This window comes from Leptodactylus fuscus, chromosome 5 (genome assembly GCF_031893055.1).
Source record: "Leptodactylus fuscus isolate aLepFus1 chromosome 5, aLepFus1.hap2, whole genome shotgun sequence".
In the NCBI taxonomy this organism is placed as follows: domain Eukaryota; kingdom Metazoa; phylum Chordata; class Amphibia; order Anura; family Leptodactylidae; genus Leptodactylus; species Leptodactylus fuscus.
In genome coordinates, this window is record NC_134269.1 from 81,223,977 (window position 1) to 81,241,235 (window position 17,259).

Consider the following 17,259-nt stretch of genomic DNA (forward strand, 5'->3'; position numbering starts at 1 on the left):
GAGCCGCGGATCTGCCTGCAAAAAGCTCCATGTGAGCATACCCTAAAGGTTATTATTATTATATTTATATAGCACCATTAATTCCATGGTGCTGTACATTATTATAATAATTCCATGGTGCTTTACATTTGAGGGTTTACATACAGGACACAAAGTATACAAACAGATATAATACTAACAATGACTGACTGGCACAGTGGGATAAAGGGCCCTGCCCGCAAGAGCTTACAATCTATGAGGGAGAGGGGTAGAGACAGAAGGTAAGGGGAGAGACTGTTCGGATGGTGATGTGGTGACAGTAGTGTTACTGGAGGTTGTAGGCCTTCCTGAATAGGTGAGTTACACATTCAAAAGAGGTTAAAAGATAAAATGTGATCCACAATTTGTTATGAAATATCATCTGAACATGGAGATGCCTCACACATGGATCTGGACTGCTGTATGGACACATAGAAGGGAGTTGAAGGAGACAAACACCACGAGGCTTTTGAAAGACAAATTTTGCTGGAATTGTTTTAATGAGCCATGATGTATTTGCAGCGCCCCTGAGATACCAAAACAAACACCAATAATTTATCGAGGGGTATAGTGAGCATTTTGAGCTTCAGCTGTTTCAAATATTTTAACATTGGAATATGAAAATGTAAAATTACTTAATTTTCCAATAAAACATAGTTTTAGCCCCAATTTCATTTTCACAGGGGTTTTACAGAGGAAAAGCACCCCACAATTTGTTACAAAACATCCTGAATATCAATACCTCAAAAGTGTCGTAAACTGCTTTATGGTTACATGACAGGTCTCAGAACGGAAAGAACACTCTTTGGCTTTTGGAGGGCAGATTTTGCTGGGATAGTTTATTGGTTATTTAGATTGCTTTGGCAGACGACTGCAGAGGCTCTGAGGTAAATAAAAAAGAGAATTGACAAAATATAAAAATTTTAGAAAGTACATCGCTCAATGAATTTCTTAATGTAATAATGATCATTCTGAGCCCAAGGTTGTTTCCCATAAATTAAAATGCAAAGTGAAAATTACATTTTTAGAGGGACTGGTTTTTGGATGCCATGGTGATTTAGCATTTTGACTAATCTTATCCACACTGTGAAAAAAAAAAAAGAGGCACAAGCGTTTTCCCTATATATTTAATATAAATAAATGGACGCAGCCGGTGTGCAGGGTGTTAAGCGGCCGGACGCTGGTACAGGTTGAGTGCTGGCTGCATCCATTCATTCCTATGGGAGATTGTACTTGCTCATCTCTAGACTAGCTAACATTGTTAGCTTTTCCCACAGTAGCAAAGCATTGTGGGAAATAACCTCCGACCTCGATTTTTACTCAATCGCCGTTTGGAGTCCGATCTTTTCCAATCCCGATTGCTCAACTCTAGTTACCACCCAGGAACAGGAGACTGGGAGAGAGATGTGGAAAGATGAGAATGAATATATATTAGTACCTTTTCCCTCTCCTGGTCCTCTGATTATTCGAATATGGGGTCTGGCTCGCTATGAACTAGTTACCTCAGCTCTAGAAGAGACATGATCACAACAGGGCAGACAATAACTATTATGGGAGAGTTTTTCATATTAAATGTTTTTCATGCTAAATCAGTAGTGTCAGGTTCCAAATGCAGATGACAGCTATGGGGCAGGACTGTTTGTTCTATATGTACCCCACTTCTTTCAGCATTTTGGTGACAAGTAAGACCTTCAAAGGAGTAATTCAGGTCGCCATTGGTTCCAGCTTTTATTTCAACATGTAACAATGTCAAACAAATTAGCTTTCTTCTGTCATAAGAATTTATTTGGAGCTACAAAGAGTTAATTTTATCATACTGTTTATACACCTAAGCTTTAATAACAGTTAAATCTTCCCCCTAGGAGATTACACTGGACAGTTTCCCATTCAAGCCCACTGGCAGGGAGCATTGATTCAGGAATCTTTCCTATCCACAAGAAACATCTGGCCACATTCCTATCCCAGCAAATGCATTTGTCAGAGAATAGAAAAATACGCTTCATGTACAGTATACATATAGGCATCTATGTTATATTTGTAATCATAGCTAGCGTTCACAATGATACATTTATTGCAGATGTAATATGTTATTTTACCAAATCACTCCAATAAAAGATTTCTTTTAAATAAAATGGACCATGTAGGTCATACACATATAACCATGTATATTTGGTTACATAACACAAATCGTATCTAGAACAGGGCATGGTCTAAAGTTGCTAAGATCTCAAGGTCAAAATATACATTTTCATTGCTGATGACCATATGAGTAGTGACTCAGTAAAATGCCTTGTGACTAGAGATGAGCGAACAGTAAAATATTCGATATTCGTTTCAAATAGCCGCTCAATATTCGACTATTCGAATGAATATCGAACCCCATTATAGTCTATGGGGAAAAATGCTTCATTTCAGGGGATCCTACAGGGGCTCGTCTGTGAGGAGGAGTCTAATATCGGACCAGAATGGAGACTGATGTGGACCGATCTTAGACTCCGCCTCCTCTGGCAGAACCAGCGTTGATTGGCCGAATTCTGTACTCTATATGGCATTCGGCCAATCAACGCCGGTCAATGCATTCCTATGCCGAGATGTAGCAGAGTTGGCCGTGCACTCAGCTCCACTACTCCGAAGATGCAGCCGGGCTGAGCACACGGCCAGCACTGCTATATCGGAGATGAAGCAGAGCTGGCCGTGCGCTCAGCTCCGCTACTCCGAAGATGCAGCCGGGCTGAGCGCATGGCCAGAACTGCTACATTGGAGATGAAGCAGAGCTGGCTGTGCACATCAGAGATGCAGCAGAGCTGAGTGTGCGCCGAACCCTGCTGCACACTCAGCTCTGCTGCATCTCTGATGTGTGTGCTGAGCTCTACTGCTTCACCGTGTAGCAGAGCTGTGTCAGAATTGCTACATTTGAGATCGGACCACAATGGAAACTACTGTGGACCGATCTTAGACTCCGCCTCCTCCGGAGAACCAGCGTTGATTGGCCGAATTTTGTACTCTATATGGCATTCGGCCAATCAACGCTGGTCAATGCATTCCTATGGGAAAAAGTCAGATCACGCATATCGCAAGCTGACAGAGATCCTGACCAGATAGAGCCCCAAAGAGCTGGGTGAGTAACATTCCCACCTAAATAAAGCTAATCCCTAGCTAACTCTGCATGTAGATCTAGCACTGTCTCACAGTCACATAGTTCACAGTCTCAAATTAATCGTATGTTAAATCCACCATTCGTATAAATTGGAGGTCACCTGATTTAGCCAGCCAACTTTTTCTGATTTTTTTTGATGCCTCCGTTGTCGTAGTTTCTGTCCCAACTCCCCTGCACAGTTATTGGTGCAAAAAAAAGTGCCAGGGAAGGTGGGAGGGGATACAAATTTTTACTGCATTTGCCTCGTGATGTTCGATTCCAATCGAATACCTCGAACGGCCTGATATTAGATCGAATATGTATTCGATCAAACAGTGTTCGCTCATCTCTACTTGTGACTTATTGTTTTGGTCTTAAGGTTACTAGAGTGATTGGTATAATAGCCAACACAAAAACTACAGAAACCACAAGACACAAGAATAGAGGAATACACACTGCAAAAATATATAACAAATGCATAATAATAGCACATGACTAAGTAAAACACAGAAATATTAGCTACAAGACAAGAAATAACAGTGTACAGATTATTTAGCTGATACTACAGAACTGCACTATGTAACAGGCCAAAGACACAGATGTATAGAGAGCTTACAGTCATTATGAGAATGCTAAAGCTGCAAAATCCTACTAATAGATGTCTGGATGTTTGTATGCTTGTTACTCAATCACGCAAAAACAGATGAACTGATTGGGTTGAAATTTGGCACATAGATAATCTGTAACCTCGATTAACACATAGGCTGTTCGCCATGTTCGATTCGATATGAACACCACGTGGCAAATGCACTTAAAATTCGATCCCCCTCCCACTTTCCCTGGCACTTTTTCTGCACCAATAACAGCGCAGGGGAGGTGGGACAGGAACTACGACAACGGAGGCCATGAAAAAAAATAGATAAAAGCCAATGGCTGCCAAGGACATGTGACCTCTGATTCAAAAGAACAGGTGGCAACATCTCCGATTCATTTGCGGCTTGCACTTAGTTAGAGACAGACATCTGCTGAGGGCTAGATAGGTTTTCTGCTAGGCAGGAAATCAAAAGAAGAAGAACCACAACAGCTCTTTTAAGAGCTACACTGCAGGGATACGCTCAATCCAGCTTTGTGTACCCACAAACGCCAAAGTGGGATACACAGCAATTAAGCCAGGCTATTTCCGCTCAACCCAGATTTCCACGGTGTGGAATAAACTAAGTGGGATACACATCACTTGTCAGCCTATATACTCTATATACGCTTAATCCAGGGTTTACCCGTGTGTACCCCACCAAAACTTAAGTGGAATACACTGAAATTGTCAGCCTATATACCCTATATACGCTTAATCCATGTTTCAACAGTGTGTACCCCACCAAAACTAAGTGGGATACACTGAAATTGTCAGGCTATGTACGCTCCACCCAGCTTTCCATGCTGTGTACCCCCAAAACCTAACTGGGATACACAGCAATTGTCAGGCTATATACGCTCAACCCAGCTTTGCACAGTGTGTACCCCCAAATGCTAAATTGGGATACACAGCAATTTTCAGGCTATGTACGCTCACCCACAGGTTGGGTCACAGGTCCAACTTCTACACCCAATATGTGTAAGGCGCAGAGGGGTCAGAGAGGACAGGGCTGTGGTTGGTCAGGTACTCACGCACCATGTAACAAACAGAGAGGACTGGAAAGTCCAAGTAATTAAGACATTCACCGTTATAATATTTCTAAAAATATAGTTTTATTGATACAAAAACATGTAAAACAATGCACATTATATATAAGTATAACACACTAAGACTAACAATACTGTAGAAACAAGGCCACCCACAGGGCAGAGACCTGTGTCACAAATCACCATACAAATGGATCAGACAGAGAAAAGCAGCATCGATGCCCTAAAGGTATCTTAATCACATATGTGTGTAAATTTCCAAGTCCCTATGTAGCAGGGTAAAGGAAAAAATAGGTAGAGAAAAAACAGTGTCTCTAATGTAACAAGAAAAGAGTAAAACTCATACACACAAGAACATGTCAAAAATCAGGTGAAGGAAAAATGCTGCACAGTCATTCAAGTGTTAAATACAAGGAACATTCATCACTTCAAGTCTGTCCACACTATGTCTCTAGGTCGAACAAAAAGCGTTTCTTACCCATAATATTGGTGATTATAAGTGAAAACACAGGATCCTGCCATGCAGGTGTAGCCCACCCAACGTACGTTTTGGCGTTTCAGCCTTCTTCCAGGGGTCAACATGTGCCTATACTTTTCCCTCCTGATGACACTAGGCCCCTTAGTGGCAGTAGTTTGGGCAGGGGGGGTGGGGGGCATTAACGTGTACCAGAACTTGGAAATTGTTCCCCTGGTGGTTGTGGACCAGATGGCAGTTGTTAGCCTCATGGGGGAAAACTCCTCTCTGCCACCCGCGAGGGTTTACGGAAACATTTCCAACATATTCTGCACCAGTTGCTTGTCCAATCAATTTTTTTTTTCTTTCCTCTCTCCTACCAGCCAGTGACAAGGAATGTTACAACACAGACACGCCGCCACCCTAAGGCAGGCCCTGGAGCAGCCGCCATGTTCTACAGTAGAAAAGGCTCCTAAAAATACAATAAACTTTCTATACAGAGACAAGGCCCTGACTATGACGGACAGCAGCGCCGCCCTATACTTCTGCTTGGAAAAATACTCCTTGCTCTGCTTGACATCGGGCTTGATTGTTTCCGTTCCAGGTTTCCATCCGGCCGGGCAGACTTCACCATACTTGTCTGTGTGTTGGAAGGCCTGGACCAGCCGCAGGGTCTCATCGACAGAACGGCCGACGGGGAGGTCGTTGATGGTCATTTGTCGCAGGATTCCTTTATCGTCTATAATGAAGAGGCCTCTGAAGGAGATCCCCTCGTCCTCCTTGAGGACACCGTAGTCTATGGAGATTTTCCACTGTGCGTCAGCGACCAGGGGGATGTTCATGGGGCCCAAACCGCCTTCTTTAATGGGTTGGTTGGTCTAGGCCAGATGGCAGAAGTGAGAGTCCACAGACGCTGCGATGACCTAACAGTTCATCTTCTTGAACTCCTCCACACAGTTGCTGAAGGTGATGATCTCGGTGGGGCAGACGAATGTGAAGTCCATGGGGTAGAAGAAGAGCACGACATACTTTCCTCTATAGTCGGAGAGCTTCAGGTCCTTGAACTGGCCGTCCGTCATCACAGCCTTAGCGGTGAAGCAAGGAGCAGGTTTTCTGATCCTGGCGTTTCCGACAGACATGATGAGTCTGCTGCACCAACGGAGAACCACAGAAGAGCCGACTCATCACGTCTGTTGGAAACACCAGGATCGGAAAACCTGCTCCTTGCTTCACCGCTAAGGCTGTGATGACGGACCAGACTCTTGGCAAGGAAGAGGACTTGAGGTAGTGGCTGACTGGCTGGTGCATAAGGAGCTGTAAGCATTATCCGCTAGCCATTGTAACACCTGTTCCTGGTGCTCGGGCCTGGTTAGTGTGGTACCCTACTTAACGCAGCTATCAAGTCAGGGATTGTGATGAGCGCATGCTAATGTTTCTTTAGCTTAAAATTTGGGTTTTTGTCCATACTATTGGGGAGGAAAGAAGGTTTCCAGGTATTTTTGAACTTTCCATAGAGGTTGTATTGAGTGTGGAAAGTTTGTAGTTGTTAGGCTGTGATAGTGGGGTAATGCAGGGACTTTGGCATGTTAGATACCCCCAGGCATGCTTCCCCTGCTGTCCCAGTTGCATTCCAGAGATGTTGGCATTTCCTGAGGTGTCATAGTGGACTTGGTGACCCTCCTCAGTCGAATATTGGTTTCCCCCTAAACGAGTATTTTTCACCATAGACTATAATGGGGTTCAACATTCGTTCGAACAGTTGAGTTTTGAGGGACTACTGGAATCGAATATCAAACTTCGAACATTTCACTGTTCGCTCATCTCTAATTATGTGGATAATCCCATTATTAAATCCACTACAGCATTATTGATGCATATTTAATACACAAGTAATGTTCATATGGTCTATAGAAAAGAGGCAAGATAATATAATCACCTGTACCTGTGAATGGATCAAAAGCTGGAGCCCGATACAAGGAGTATGCGTTAAAACTCCTCCCTACGCGTTTCAGCGAATTTTAGCAAATTCTGGTGCACATTTTTGAATCTTAAACTTTACTGCTTTGGTAAGCCACACCACTTTTCTGCTAAAGTCATGTCTCTCTGACAGAAAAGGTGAAAAAGGTGCAGATTTTGTTGCGGTTTTTTGAGCCAAAGCCAGTAGTGGATTGAGCACAAGGTAGAAGCATTTTCTATTGCAATGCCCCAAGGTAGTTTATAGAGTTCCCATTCCTTTTGTAGCCACTCTTGGCTTTGGCTCAAAAAAAACGCAACAAAATCTGCAACAACAAAAATGCTGTGTTTCTGCAATGTGGGACTTTAGCCTAAACCAAGTTTTTGGCTGTTTTGGAAATGCATTGGAAAAAAAAAAAACACTGGTTTTAGAATACCAGCAAAGTGTATAAGATTTCGGTTAATCCCATCCACACATTGTGGAAAAAAAGAATTGCAGAAAAGCTATGGAATTTCAAGTGCTTTCTATATAGATTTAATAGGGTAAGGAAAAAAGAAAAAAAAAGAAAAAACAAAAACTCAATGAAAAAACTACTGAAAAAAATACTATGCATTTTGTATTTTTTCTTAAATATTTTTTAGCTTTATTTTGATACAAGGGGCCCTGGCCTTGCACACTTTATCAAGTAGGCCAGGTTTTGTGCAGATTGAGCAAGAATGCATGTGCATTTACTTTAGTTTAGGTCACTCATTTTTAAATATTTTCAAAATTATCTTAAATAAATCCAAAAGTGATCTTTAAATAATAAAATCTTATCTTTATAAAATAGAAAGTAGAACTTATATTTACTCAATAAAATATTGTGTTGAAAATGGATACTAACTTCTTAATATACTTTATACATCTATTCCTTAAAGGGGTTGTCGCATACTCGCTAGTCTTCGCTGCAGTAAATTCTTCTGTCTTCCGGCTTTGTTGTGTCATTGATGGGCGGGGTTAATATGCAAAGCCAGCGGCGAGAAGTCGTCGCTTCTATGCCGCTGGCCTTGCGTGTGCGCTGCCGATGCACTAGGCATCGAACGTACAGCCTTCACAATGTAATACAGACCCGGCATCCGCTGTAATAGAGAGGCGGATGCCGGGGAGTGTAGACGCCGGCACAGGTGAAGCCAGCAGCTGCAGGAGCGATTCTGCTATTCCGCTCCTCCACCCCCCCCCTCCCCTCCGGAATATCAGCATCACTCCTGCCGCTGCTAGCTTCACCTGTGCCGGCGTCTACACTCCCCTGTATCCGCCTCTCTATTACAGCGGATGCTGGGTCTGTATTGGTGGCTCCTCCCCCCCCCAAAGTGTAAACTACCCCCCTCCAGGCTCGCTCCCGTGCACTTAGCCCCTCCTCCCTCCCCCCTCAGAGCAGCAGATACATCACTTGACTTATGACCAGATAAGTCAAGGGATGTGTCCAAAAAAATTGGATAAAGTGAGATAGTGGACAAACAAAGCAGTTCTGCTGAAGCAGTGTATTTAGGAAAAGTCTTACATTCACATTAACAAGCAGTATAGATAGGATCCTTGTGATGGGACAACCCCTTTAAGGCCAGGATCACATTTTGCAAGTTTGCAGCTGTGAATTATAGTAGCAGATCCATTCACATACTACGGAAATATTCCATAACGCAAGGCGTTTTGTGCTATGGGTTTGGAACCCACGGTGTGTTGATTATTGCTATGAATTCTATGGCAGTTTTTAATCTTTGCAATGCAAAGGTTGGAAACCACCTTAGATGCAAGAGTTAAATCCCCAATCCTCAAAAACCACCAATAGATTTTTGCCATGGGGGGGTCCTCTACAGCAAGCATGTCAAACTCAGGGTATCCCGAGGGCCACATGAGTAACAAGAGGTTGTTGCGAGGGCCGCACGCAGCAGCTAATGGCTAGGGCCTAGGGGACTGATCACTAATACCATGCATTGCAAAAATCCGGCATTTCTATTGCAGGCTACATAGAGTAGCCTACAATAGAAAGTATAGAATGACAGGCTGGAGCCTCACAAGGCTCCCGGCTGCCATAAAAATGCACACAGGCCCTGAATCTTGCTCCGGGTGCCTGCGATTGCCGGTAAAATGGCACCTCAGTTAAAGCTGGCAGACACCATTATTGCGTTGGAGTGCTGGGGAAGGGTTGGAGTGCTGGGGAGGGGGGTACTGGGGAGGGGGGGTACTGGGGAAGGGGGGGCTGGGGGAGGGGGTTATTCTGGATGTCTGGCCCTTCCTTGGGCCTGAGGACTGTTTTTTCCCACCCACTTGCAATTCTTGCACTTGGGGGTTAATAGGAGCACTACAGACTGTAATGCTCCAATTAATCTGCAAGTGAAAGAATTACAAGGTGGGTGGGAAAAAAAACAGTCCTCAAGCCCAAGGAAGGGCCAGACAGACATCAAAAAGCCCCCCAGCACTCCAACTCCCCCATCATCATAAATCTAGTATTTATCCCTTATCCATAGCATAGGGGATAAATACTTGAAAAATCACAATTTCTTCTGCAGAAGCTTACCTGCTTCTGCTCTTCAGCCTGCGCAGCGGTCTTGTGAGACCGCGTAGGATGCAGGCACACATTGGGTGTGGGCCTGATTACGTGGCCACGTCACCCGGCATGTGGGGAGGAGGGGGCGGAGCGGAGCAGGCAGAGAGCAGGCAGAGAGACCTGCTCTCTGCGAAGGGTGAGGGGCGGCCGCTGGAGCAGCGCTGCGTCCAGCAGGATCGCCCCAATTCACCGCTCACTTTCCCTGTCGAGACGGTGACACTAAGCCAGTTAGGTCAAAAAATGCCGTCCCCCCCGGGGCCCCGACATAGCACCACCTGAAGCGGTTGCTTCATGAGAGGTGCGGCACTGCATATCCCTGCATATGACCTGCTTACGTGAACAGCAGCCGCTGATCACGTAAGCAGGTCATATGCAGGGATATGGGCCAATGAATGAAGAGCCGGAAGTGCTGATTGTGAGTTTTGTACATCTGCGGCCCGCACAAAAGTCTCAAACTTTGTCTCTAAAGTTTAGAGACAAAGTTTGAGACTTTTGTGAGGGCCGCAGATATGCCTGTAAAGGGCCCACTGTATATACTTACCCATAGCATTTTCCTGCTTTGTTTATATAATGTATATCTACTCAGACATTGTACATATATAATCCCCTCTAGTGTTTATACAAATTAGGGTTTTTTTCCCAAGTGGAAGGTAACATTGTGGTTTCTCTGGGGTGATGTCTTTCATTGTGTTCTGTACATCTTAGGCCTGGTTCACATCTGCTTGGTGACCCCCTGAATGCCAAACGCGTTGACAAGCAGTGAGCTTATAACAGCACATGGACCCCATAGACTATAATGAGTCCGTGTGTTTTCCACGCGAGTCATGCGAAGAGAAAAGTAGTTCATGATGTACTTTTCTCTCCACATATTCCATGCGGACACCACACGGAATGCACACGGACCCCATTATAGTCTATGGGGCTCATGTGCTTTCATAAGCTCACCGCTAGTCAATGCATTCAGTATTCTGTTCGGGGGTTCTAAAGCAGCCTCTTTGAACGGAATACCAAACGCAGATGTTGAACCAGGCCTCACTCTGTTACCGCCCTCTTAGCTAGTATACCCTAATTTGAAAAACCACTACCATATCTTTGGAATAGCTGAACAGGTTTGTACAAGCAAAACACGGAACGCTCAGGTTTTTAGCACCTGTCAGGGTCCTCTTGAATGACTCAGCAGGACATGATCAGTGCAAAAAGTGAGTATCTTCAAAACAGAGAGCAATTGATACATAAAGTATAAGTTGTGTTGTATAAAAATATATGTTATACATTTACCACCTACGTCTATAGCCCCTGACTATGGTATATATCTTGTGAAATAATACTAACTACATGTGATCTCTTCGTAGCATTTTTCTCATCTAATTATTTCTCAGATTAATCTCAGGTCAGAAGCAATAACACTGAACACTAGATTTCTTTTCTTCACTTGACATTCACATAATAAGGTTTAAAATCTTCCGTCCACCTGCAAGCATTTATAAGTGTAAACATAGTTTTCTGGCACTTTGCAGAAACAGCTACATAAAATCCCATAGTAGACGTTGCCAAATTGGTCTCACCAAACAGCTGACTGTCAAGTATCCCCTGTTTTACTCTTTTCATGACTGTGGGAATTTGAGATGTTTCCATTTCCAGCTAATGGTTCATGTTGGATGGTGTAATAATCCCTTTCACAATGAATGTAAACTGCTATAACATATTGATCTGATTTAGTAAACAGCAATAAAACATATACAACCACATCAGGCACACAATTGTGTAGTCTGTAATGCCAGTAAAGCTCAGTTATTCACAAGATGACCCCTTTCTAAAGGTATGTCCACATGAGGAACAATCTGAAAACCTTCCCACCTGCAGTGTCCAATGGCTGCGAAAAGTCGCAGTGTCCAACTGAAGTATTATCTAGAAAACTGTACATCTGGCCACGCTAGGTTGCTGGGGCTCTGTTAGAAAGACCGCATAAACATATCCTTATACCCATACGACTCATCTAGTTAAAAGGTTCTTCCAGAGTAAATAAGACTTTTAATTGGATAATAAAAACTTAAGTAACTTTCTAATCTCTGTTTTAGTTCCTCAGTTTTATCAAGGTCTCTGCTAGTTGGCAAGAACTGGGAACAAGTGTTTTTTTTCAAAATGCAACACGCTTTATGTATTACGTTAACCATTTCTCCATAGGCTTCTTAACAAAACTTAAAAGTTGCCCGGAATCCTTGTACAAAATGACACTAAAAAGACACGAAAAAATTTTTAAGTTCTATTAAAAATGCAAACTACTGCAACTTTACATGCATTTTAAAACACAGTAAATAAAGACAACTTGTGAAGGGTCCTTAGGGTTAATTTGCGAATGATGGTAATGGTAAAATTCTTTGCCACTTCATTACAGCCTTGTGTGAATCTATCCTTAAGCCTGTGTTAGGCTGAGCCCCCACGTTGCGGAAATGCAGCTTTTTTGTTGCAGATTTTATTGAGGTTTTTTGAGTCAAAGCAAAGAATTGCTGCAAAAGGAATGGGAAATATATAGGAAGTTCTTAGGGCTAGTTCACATGGGACTCCATGTGTACACATTCTGTCGCAGCATTCCACGCTGGATTAGGCCCAAATGAATGTGACGGAGCCTCGCGCCACGGACAACGCAGTTGATTGTGCGAGCGACTCCCTTGAAGTCAATGGGAGCAGCAGATTTTGAGGTGGATTCCGCATCAAAATCCACTGCCAACTTGCCCCGTGTGAAATAGCCCTTAGACTTCTCCATTCTGCTCAATCCACTCCTGACTTTGGCTCAAAAAACCGCAACAAAATCTGCTACAAAAAAATCTGCAAAGTGAGGCCTCAGCCTTACATGGGCATATTCTATTCATGAAATAGTAACTAACTAACTAACTAACTATATGTTAGCTTTATTTTCAGGACTGAACATTGTCCAGCATTATAGTCATCTATGATGCTCTGAATCACTGCTTCACTGTTGGACTACTGTCCTGTACTTTATTCACTCTAAGGACCAATGTACATGGAGTATTTGGGCGCAGATTCTGGTGTCAGAATCCACGTGGGAAAAAAGCCTCCCATTGACATCAATGGGTTCATTTTTCTGCTCGCAGAATAATTCTATTTAATTTGGGTATGATCACATTTTCCTTTGTTCTGCTCCATCATAATAGCAGAACAAGTGCCAGATTTATCACATGAAGGACACCAACAAAGCTTGAGGCCCCACATTGCTCCACCCACAAAATAGCGTATAGCTCCACCCACTGCCTACTATGATCCTATATGAGAATTGCTCAAGGACCTGTGATGACATCATCACAGGTCCTTTAGTGTTGTGTGAACCTAAATGCGGTTGTGTAGTGACATCATTTACCGGGATAAAAAGTAGCCTATGTTTTAATTGGGGTTCCTATCTATGTATGTGGCAAATTTCATGCAAATCCGTTCAGCCGTTTTTGCGTGATTGAGAAACAAACATCCAAACTCACAAACATCCAAACACATATGCATCCAACAACCGACATGCAGCTACAATATCAAAAATAATAATAATAATAATAATAATAATAATAATAATAATATCAATAATAAAGCAAAATAAATACAAATACCCAAATAAAATAATAGACCCACAAACAAATTTCATATCAATTTCAATCATCCACATATAGCACTTGGTATTTTCATCATCATCATCATTACCGCTACCATATGTTTCCTCTCCTCATTCTCTTACTCCATTACAATGCCAGGCATCTATAAGGAAATGTAAGTCCAGGATTATATGTGCCGAGTCATCCAGTGGTTTGTGAACTTGCCCCTGGTTAAATGGAGGCCCTTGGCTGATGGCATGCACTCAGCATCAATGGAGGATATCTAGCTGCCATTATTTCTCTAGGAAAGCTGTTCCTACCTTGTGTTGTTAGGAGTCATAGGGTTAATTAACCTTAGGGAATGTGGAACATTCCCTGGATATGTGTGGGGAAAGGTGCACATCACCTTTAAAGGGATCCTATCATTAAAACTATTTTTTTTCTGCCTAACACGTAGGAACAGCCTTAAGAAAGGCTATTCTTCTCCTATCTTTAGATGTCTTCTCCGCCGGTATATAATCCATTTTTTGTCTGTATGCAAATGAGTTCTCTTGCAGCACTGGGAGCATCCCCAATACTGTGAGAGAACTCTCCAGCGCCGCCTCCATCTTCTTCAGGAACGGGTCTTCTTCGTTTCTTCTTCCGGCGGAGGCTTCAAACTTCTAGGCCTCAGGCCTAGGGCAAAGCCGACTGTACATCCCTGCTGACCACAAGAAAATGGCTGCTTACACAGTATTGTAAGCGGCCATTTTCTTGTGGCCGGAAAGCATGTGCAGTCGGGTGCCCGAGGCCTAGAAGTTTGAAGCCTCTGCCAGAAGAAGACACGAAGAAGACCTGTTCCTGAAGAAGATGGAGGCGGCGCTGGAGAGTTTTCTCGCAGCATTGGGGACGCCCCCAGTGTTGCGAGAGACCTCATTTGCATACCGATGAAAACCAGATTATATACTGAACGGCGGCGCAGAGAAGACATCTAAAGGTAGGAGAAGAATAGCCTTTCTTAAGGCTATTCCTACGTGTTAGGCGGGAAAAAAAAGAGTTTTAATGATAGGATCCCTTTAAGAAGTAAGAATAATGGACAGGGATAATACATGGCTCTCATGGTACACTGAGTTAATGCATTGATATTTCACAGTCATGTTCCACAGTGGTCGAGTCCTGGAGATGATAACAATGACCAAGACAACCATTGTAGGTGCCTGGGACCAAAAGTTGGTAAGCATGACCAGGTACATGCTTTGTTGCTTAAATAGTGATAAGTATATTTTCAATATCAAGCAAAGGGTTGACTACCGGATACTTCTAGACTCTATCTATAAACCAAAACAGGAAATTTTCTTTTTCCTGCTTCCCAAAGAGAGGCAACATTGGTGTATTATCAGGATATGCTCTACACCCAACTTGCTGCAGCCCTTGGGAAACAACTGCCAGTGCTAGCCACATGTCTGTCCAGGAGGCCGCTCTTCTCCAAGTCCACCGCACTCAGTCAGTGCTCCACAGCTTCTTCCAGCAGCAGCATTACAAGTAGCAAAACAAAAAGGAGTACAGTATCTGGAACATCAGATACAAAACAGAATTTTTTTTTTACTTGCAGCATCACCAGACACTTACTCCATTGTATAACGTTGACTCCAAGGACTTCTGGCCCAGTTTGCCATCGGTCCCTCAAGTGTATTGTCACAGAGGATATTTAGTAGTGTGGGTAGCATTGTCAAAATTCACCACAAGGATGCATGAGGATTTTAACACACTTTTCCCTGCACACTCCTATAAGTTATGTCACTGAATAGATCTGCCATTGCTGATTGTAGGGTGCAATAGCTATAATCACTGGCCCACTGCTAATTTTTTTTTTCTCCAAAATAACACCAAACCTGATGCATTTGCAAGGCCTCAAATTGGGCTAAATTTTGGAGGGCCTGTAAAGCCAAAACTTCTTCCAAAGCAGATAAGACAAGCTACTTGTATACAATTCCTACTATCCGTTTTGCCATGTATGTCATTGTCATTTTGATTCTTTTGGCATATTTTCCTTAGAGAGCTAGAAATGGGCTAGATAGGGACCTAGGAGCCCTTAAAGTCTCATACACAATATTCCAAGCTAAGTTATACTCAGATTAGGATCAAATTCTTTCAGACTGTTACAAATCTTGGGACTGGCCCGGCTGAATCTGACACTAAATTGAGAGGTTCGGCTATCATTAGATGTAAATAGCTCAATATGAACAGTCTACACTAACACCAGAATTTTTTTTTAACAGAAAAAAATACAGTTGCATGCAAAGAATAATATTTCAGAGCTTAGTGGAATAAATGGGTGAAGAAAAAAAAACATTCCATTTGGACCAGGAACATGGGTTGTCATGGTAGTCTGATAAAAATATAAAATGTTACTTAAGTTAAGAATGTAATGTATCAGCTGCTAACAGAACAAGTCTGCGGAAACCAGAGGAAAACATAGGGAGTAACAGAAGAAAGATTAAAGTGATGCAATGTAATACTCTTTGGCATTGACGTGGTTATGTGTTGTTTGCTCTACGGGGATAAAAGCCATAGGATGATTTGCCATCTCTTTAGTTCTTTGTGACTTAACCTCTGCTTGATCTAACTGAAATACTGAAACTCCACCAAGAAACACTAAACAACTCACGTAAAATGATCTGAGCGCTGAAAAGAGTATTTGCTAAAGAACGTCCCTCTTGGAACTCTATATCCCTATTTATTAGCTTAAAGTTTCTCAATTGAGTATTAAAACAATTGTTGTTGACTGTAATTACTGGTAAGCGCTGATTTTTTTTACACAATAATATTATAGGGTGGAAATTACTATGCCTTGGAAACCTCACTAGATCTGGTTCTTTTTATTTTTCTAGTATAATAAGAATAAAAATAGTAAAATGCAGATCAGATTCTCAAAGTATGTGTTGGGTGCTTCGCTTGTTTTTCATTTCCGGTGCCTGTGGTAGTGAAAATGACTATTGTGTGTCAGTATAAGCCTATTAGTAGCCACATTTTTAATGATACTATTGATGATATATAGATGAAATATGTCAAATGGATGCGTAGATGGATTTCTATGAAATGTGTCTACCATGGTCCGATATTGCACATTTGCCACACTGACTGGTCTCTGACCTTCAAACATAAATCTCTATTTCACCTTAGCAGTCTGGTTAGAAATGGACCTGATAAAGCTGGAGACTTTGTTCACATCAAATTATAACATAATCCATAATGCTGAGCCAGAACTGTCACACAATGAAGATCAGAGGCAGTGGCGTAACTAAAGTTTTGTGAGCCCTGATGCAATCTTTAGTTCGGGGCCCCCTACCTGATCCCTACGGTGAATTCTTGATAGTGATGATTACGGGTGCTAAGGGGTTTAATCAGCCTTAGTGTGGTTAGGGTAATCTGTGGGTCTCCTTGGCTTATGAGCCAGATGGAAGCTGCAATCTCAATACTGATGCCAGTGCTAATGAGCCCCCTAAAGCTCCTGGGCCCTGGTGTGACTGCACCCCCTCAAGTTACTCCTCTGATCAGAGATGTCCAAGCTACTCTATTGACATGTTCATTTGACAACCACATTTATCATGGATGGTATATAAATAGATTCAGATTTCATATTAATTTAGACATGTGTTTTGTCCCTGATGTGGATGCATTACAGCAATGCAGGTCTATGGGTCTGTGAAAAACCTTCGCCATCTGTGTGTTATCTATTTTTCACATGTCCGAGACATTGACACACATAGAATACTTTTTGTGAGAAGAAAAAAGAATGAAGATAAAAAAATATCAACTCCAGACAGCACATGAAGAAGGATTGCATGCCGGCCATAT

At 42.5% G+C, this 17,259-nt stretch overlaps 1 protein-coding gene across 1 annotated transcript; it reads right to left on the minus strand.

Moving 5' to 3' along the window:
* Positions 1-864: 864 nt before the first annotated feature.
* On the minus strand, positions 865-6,433 carry LOC142204513 (peroxiredoxin-like). The gene is given in 3 exon segments (XM_075275828.1): positions 865-900; positions 1,673-1,810; positions 5,669-6,433. Coding segments are annotated over 3 exon segments (933 nt in total). The 5' UTR covers positions 6,428-6,433.
* Between the last annotated feature and the right edge of the window lie 10,826 nt (positions 6,434-17,259).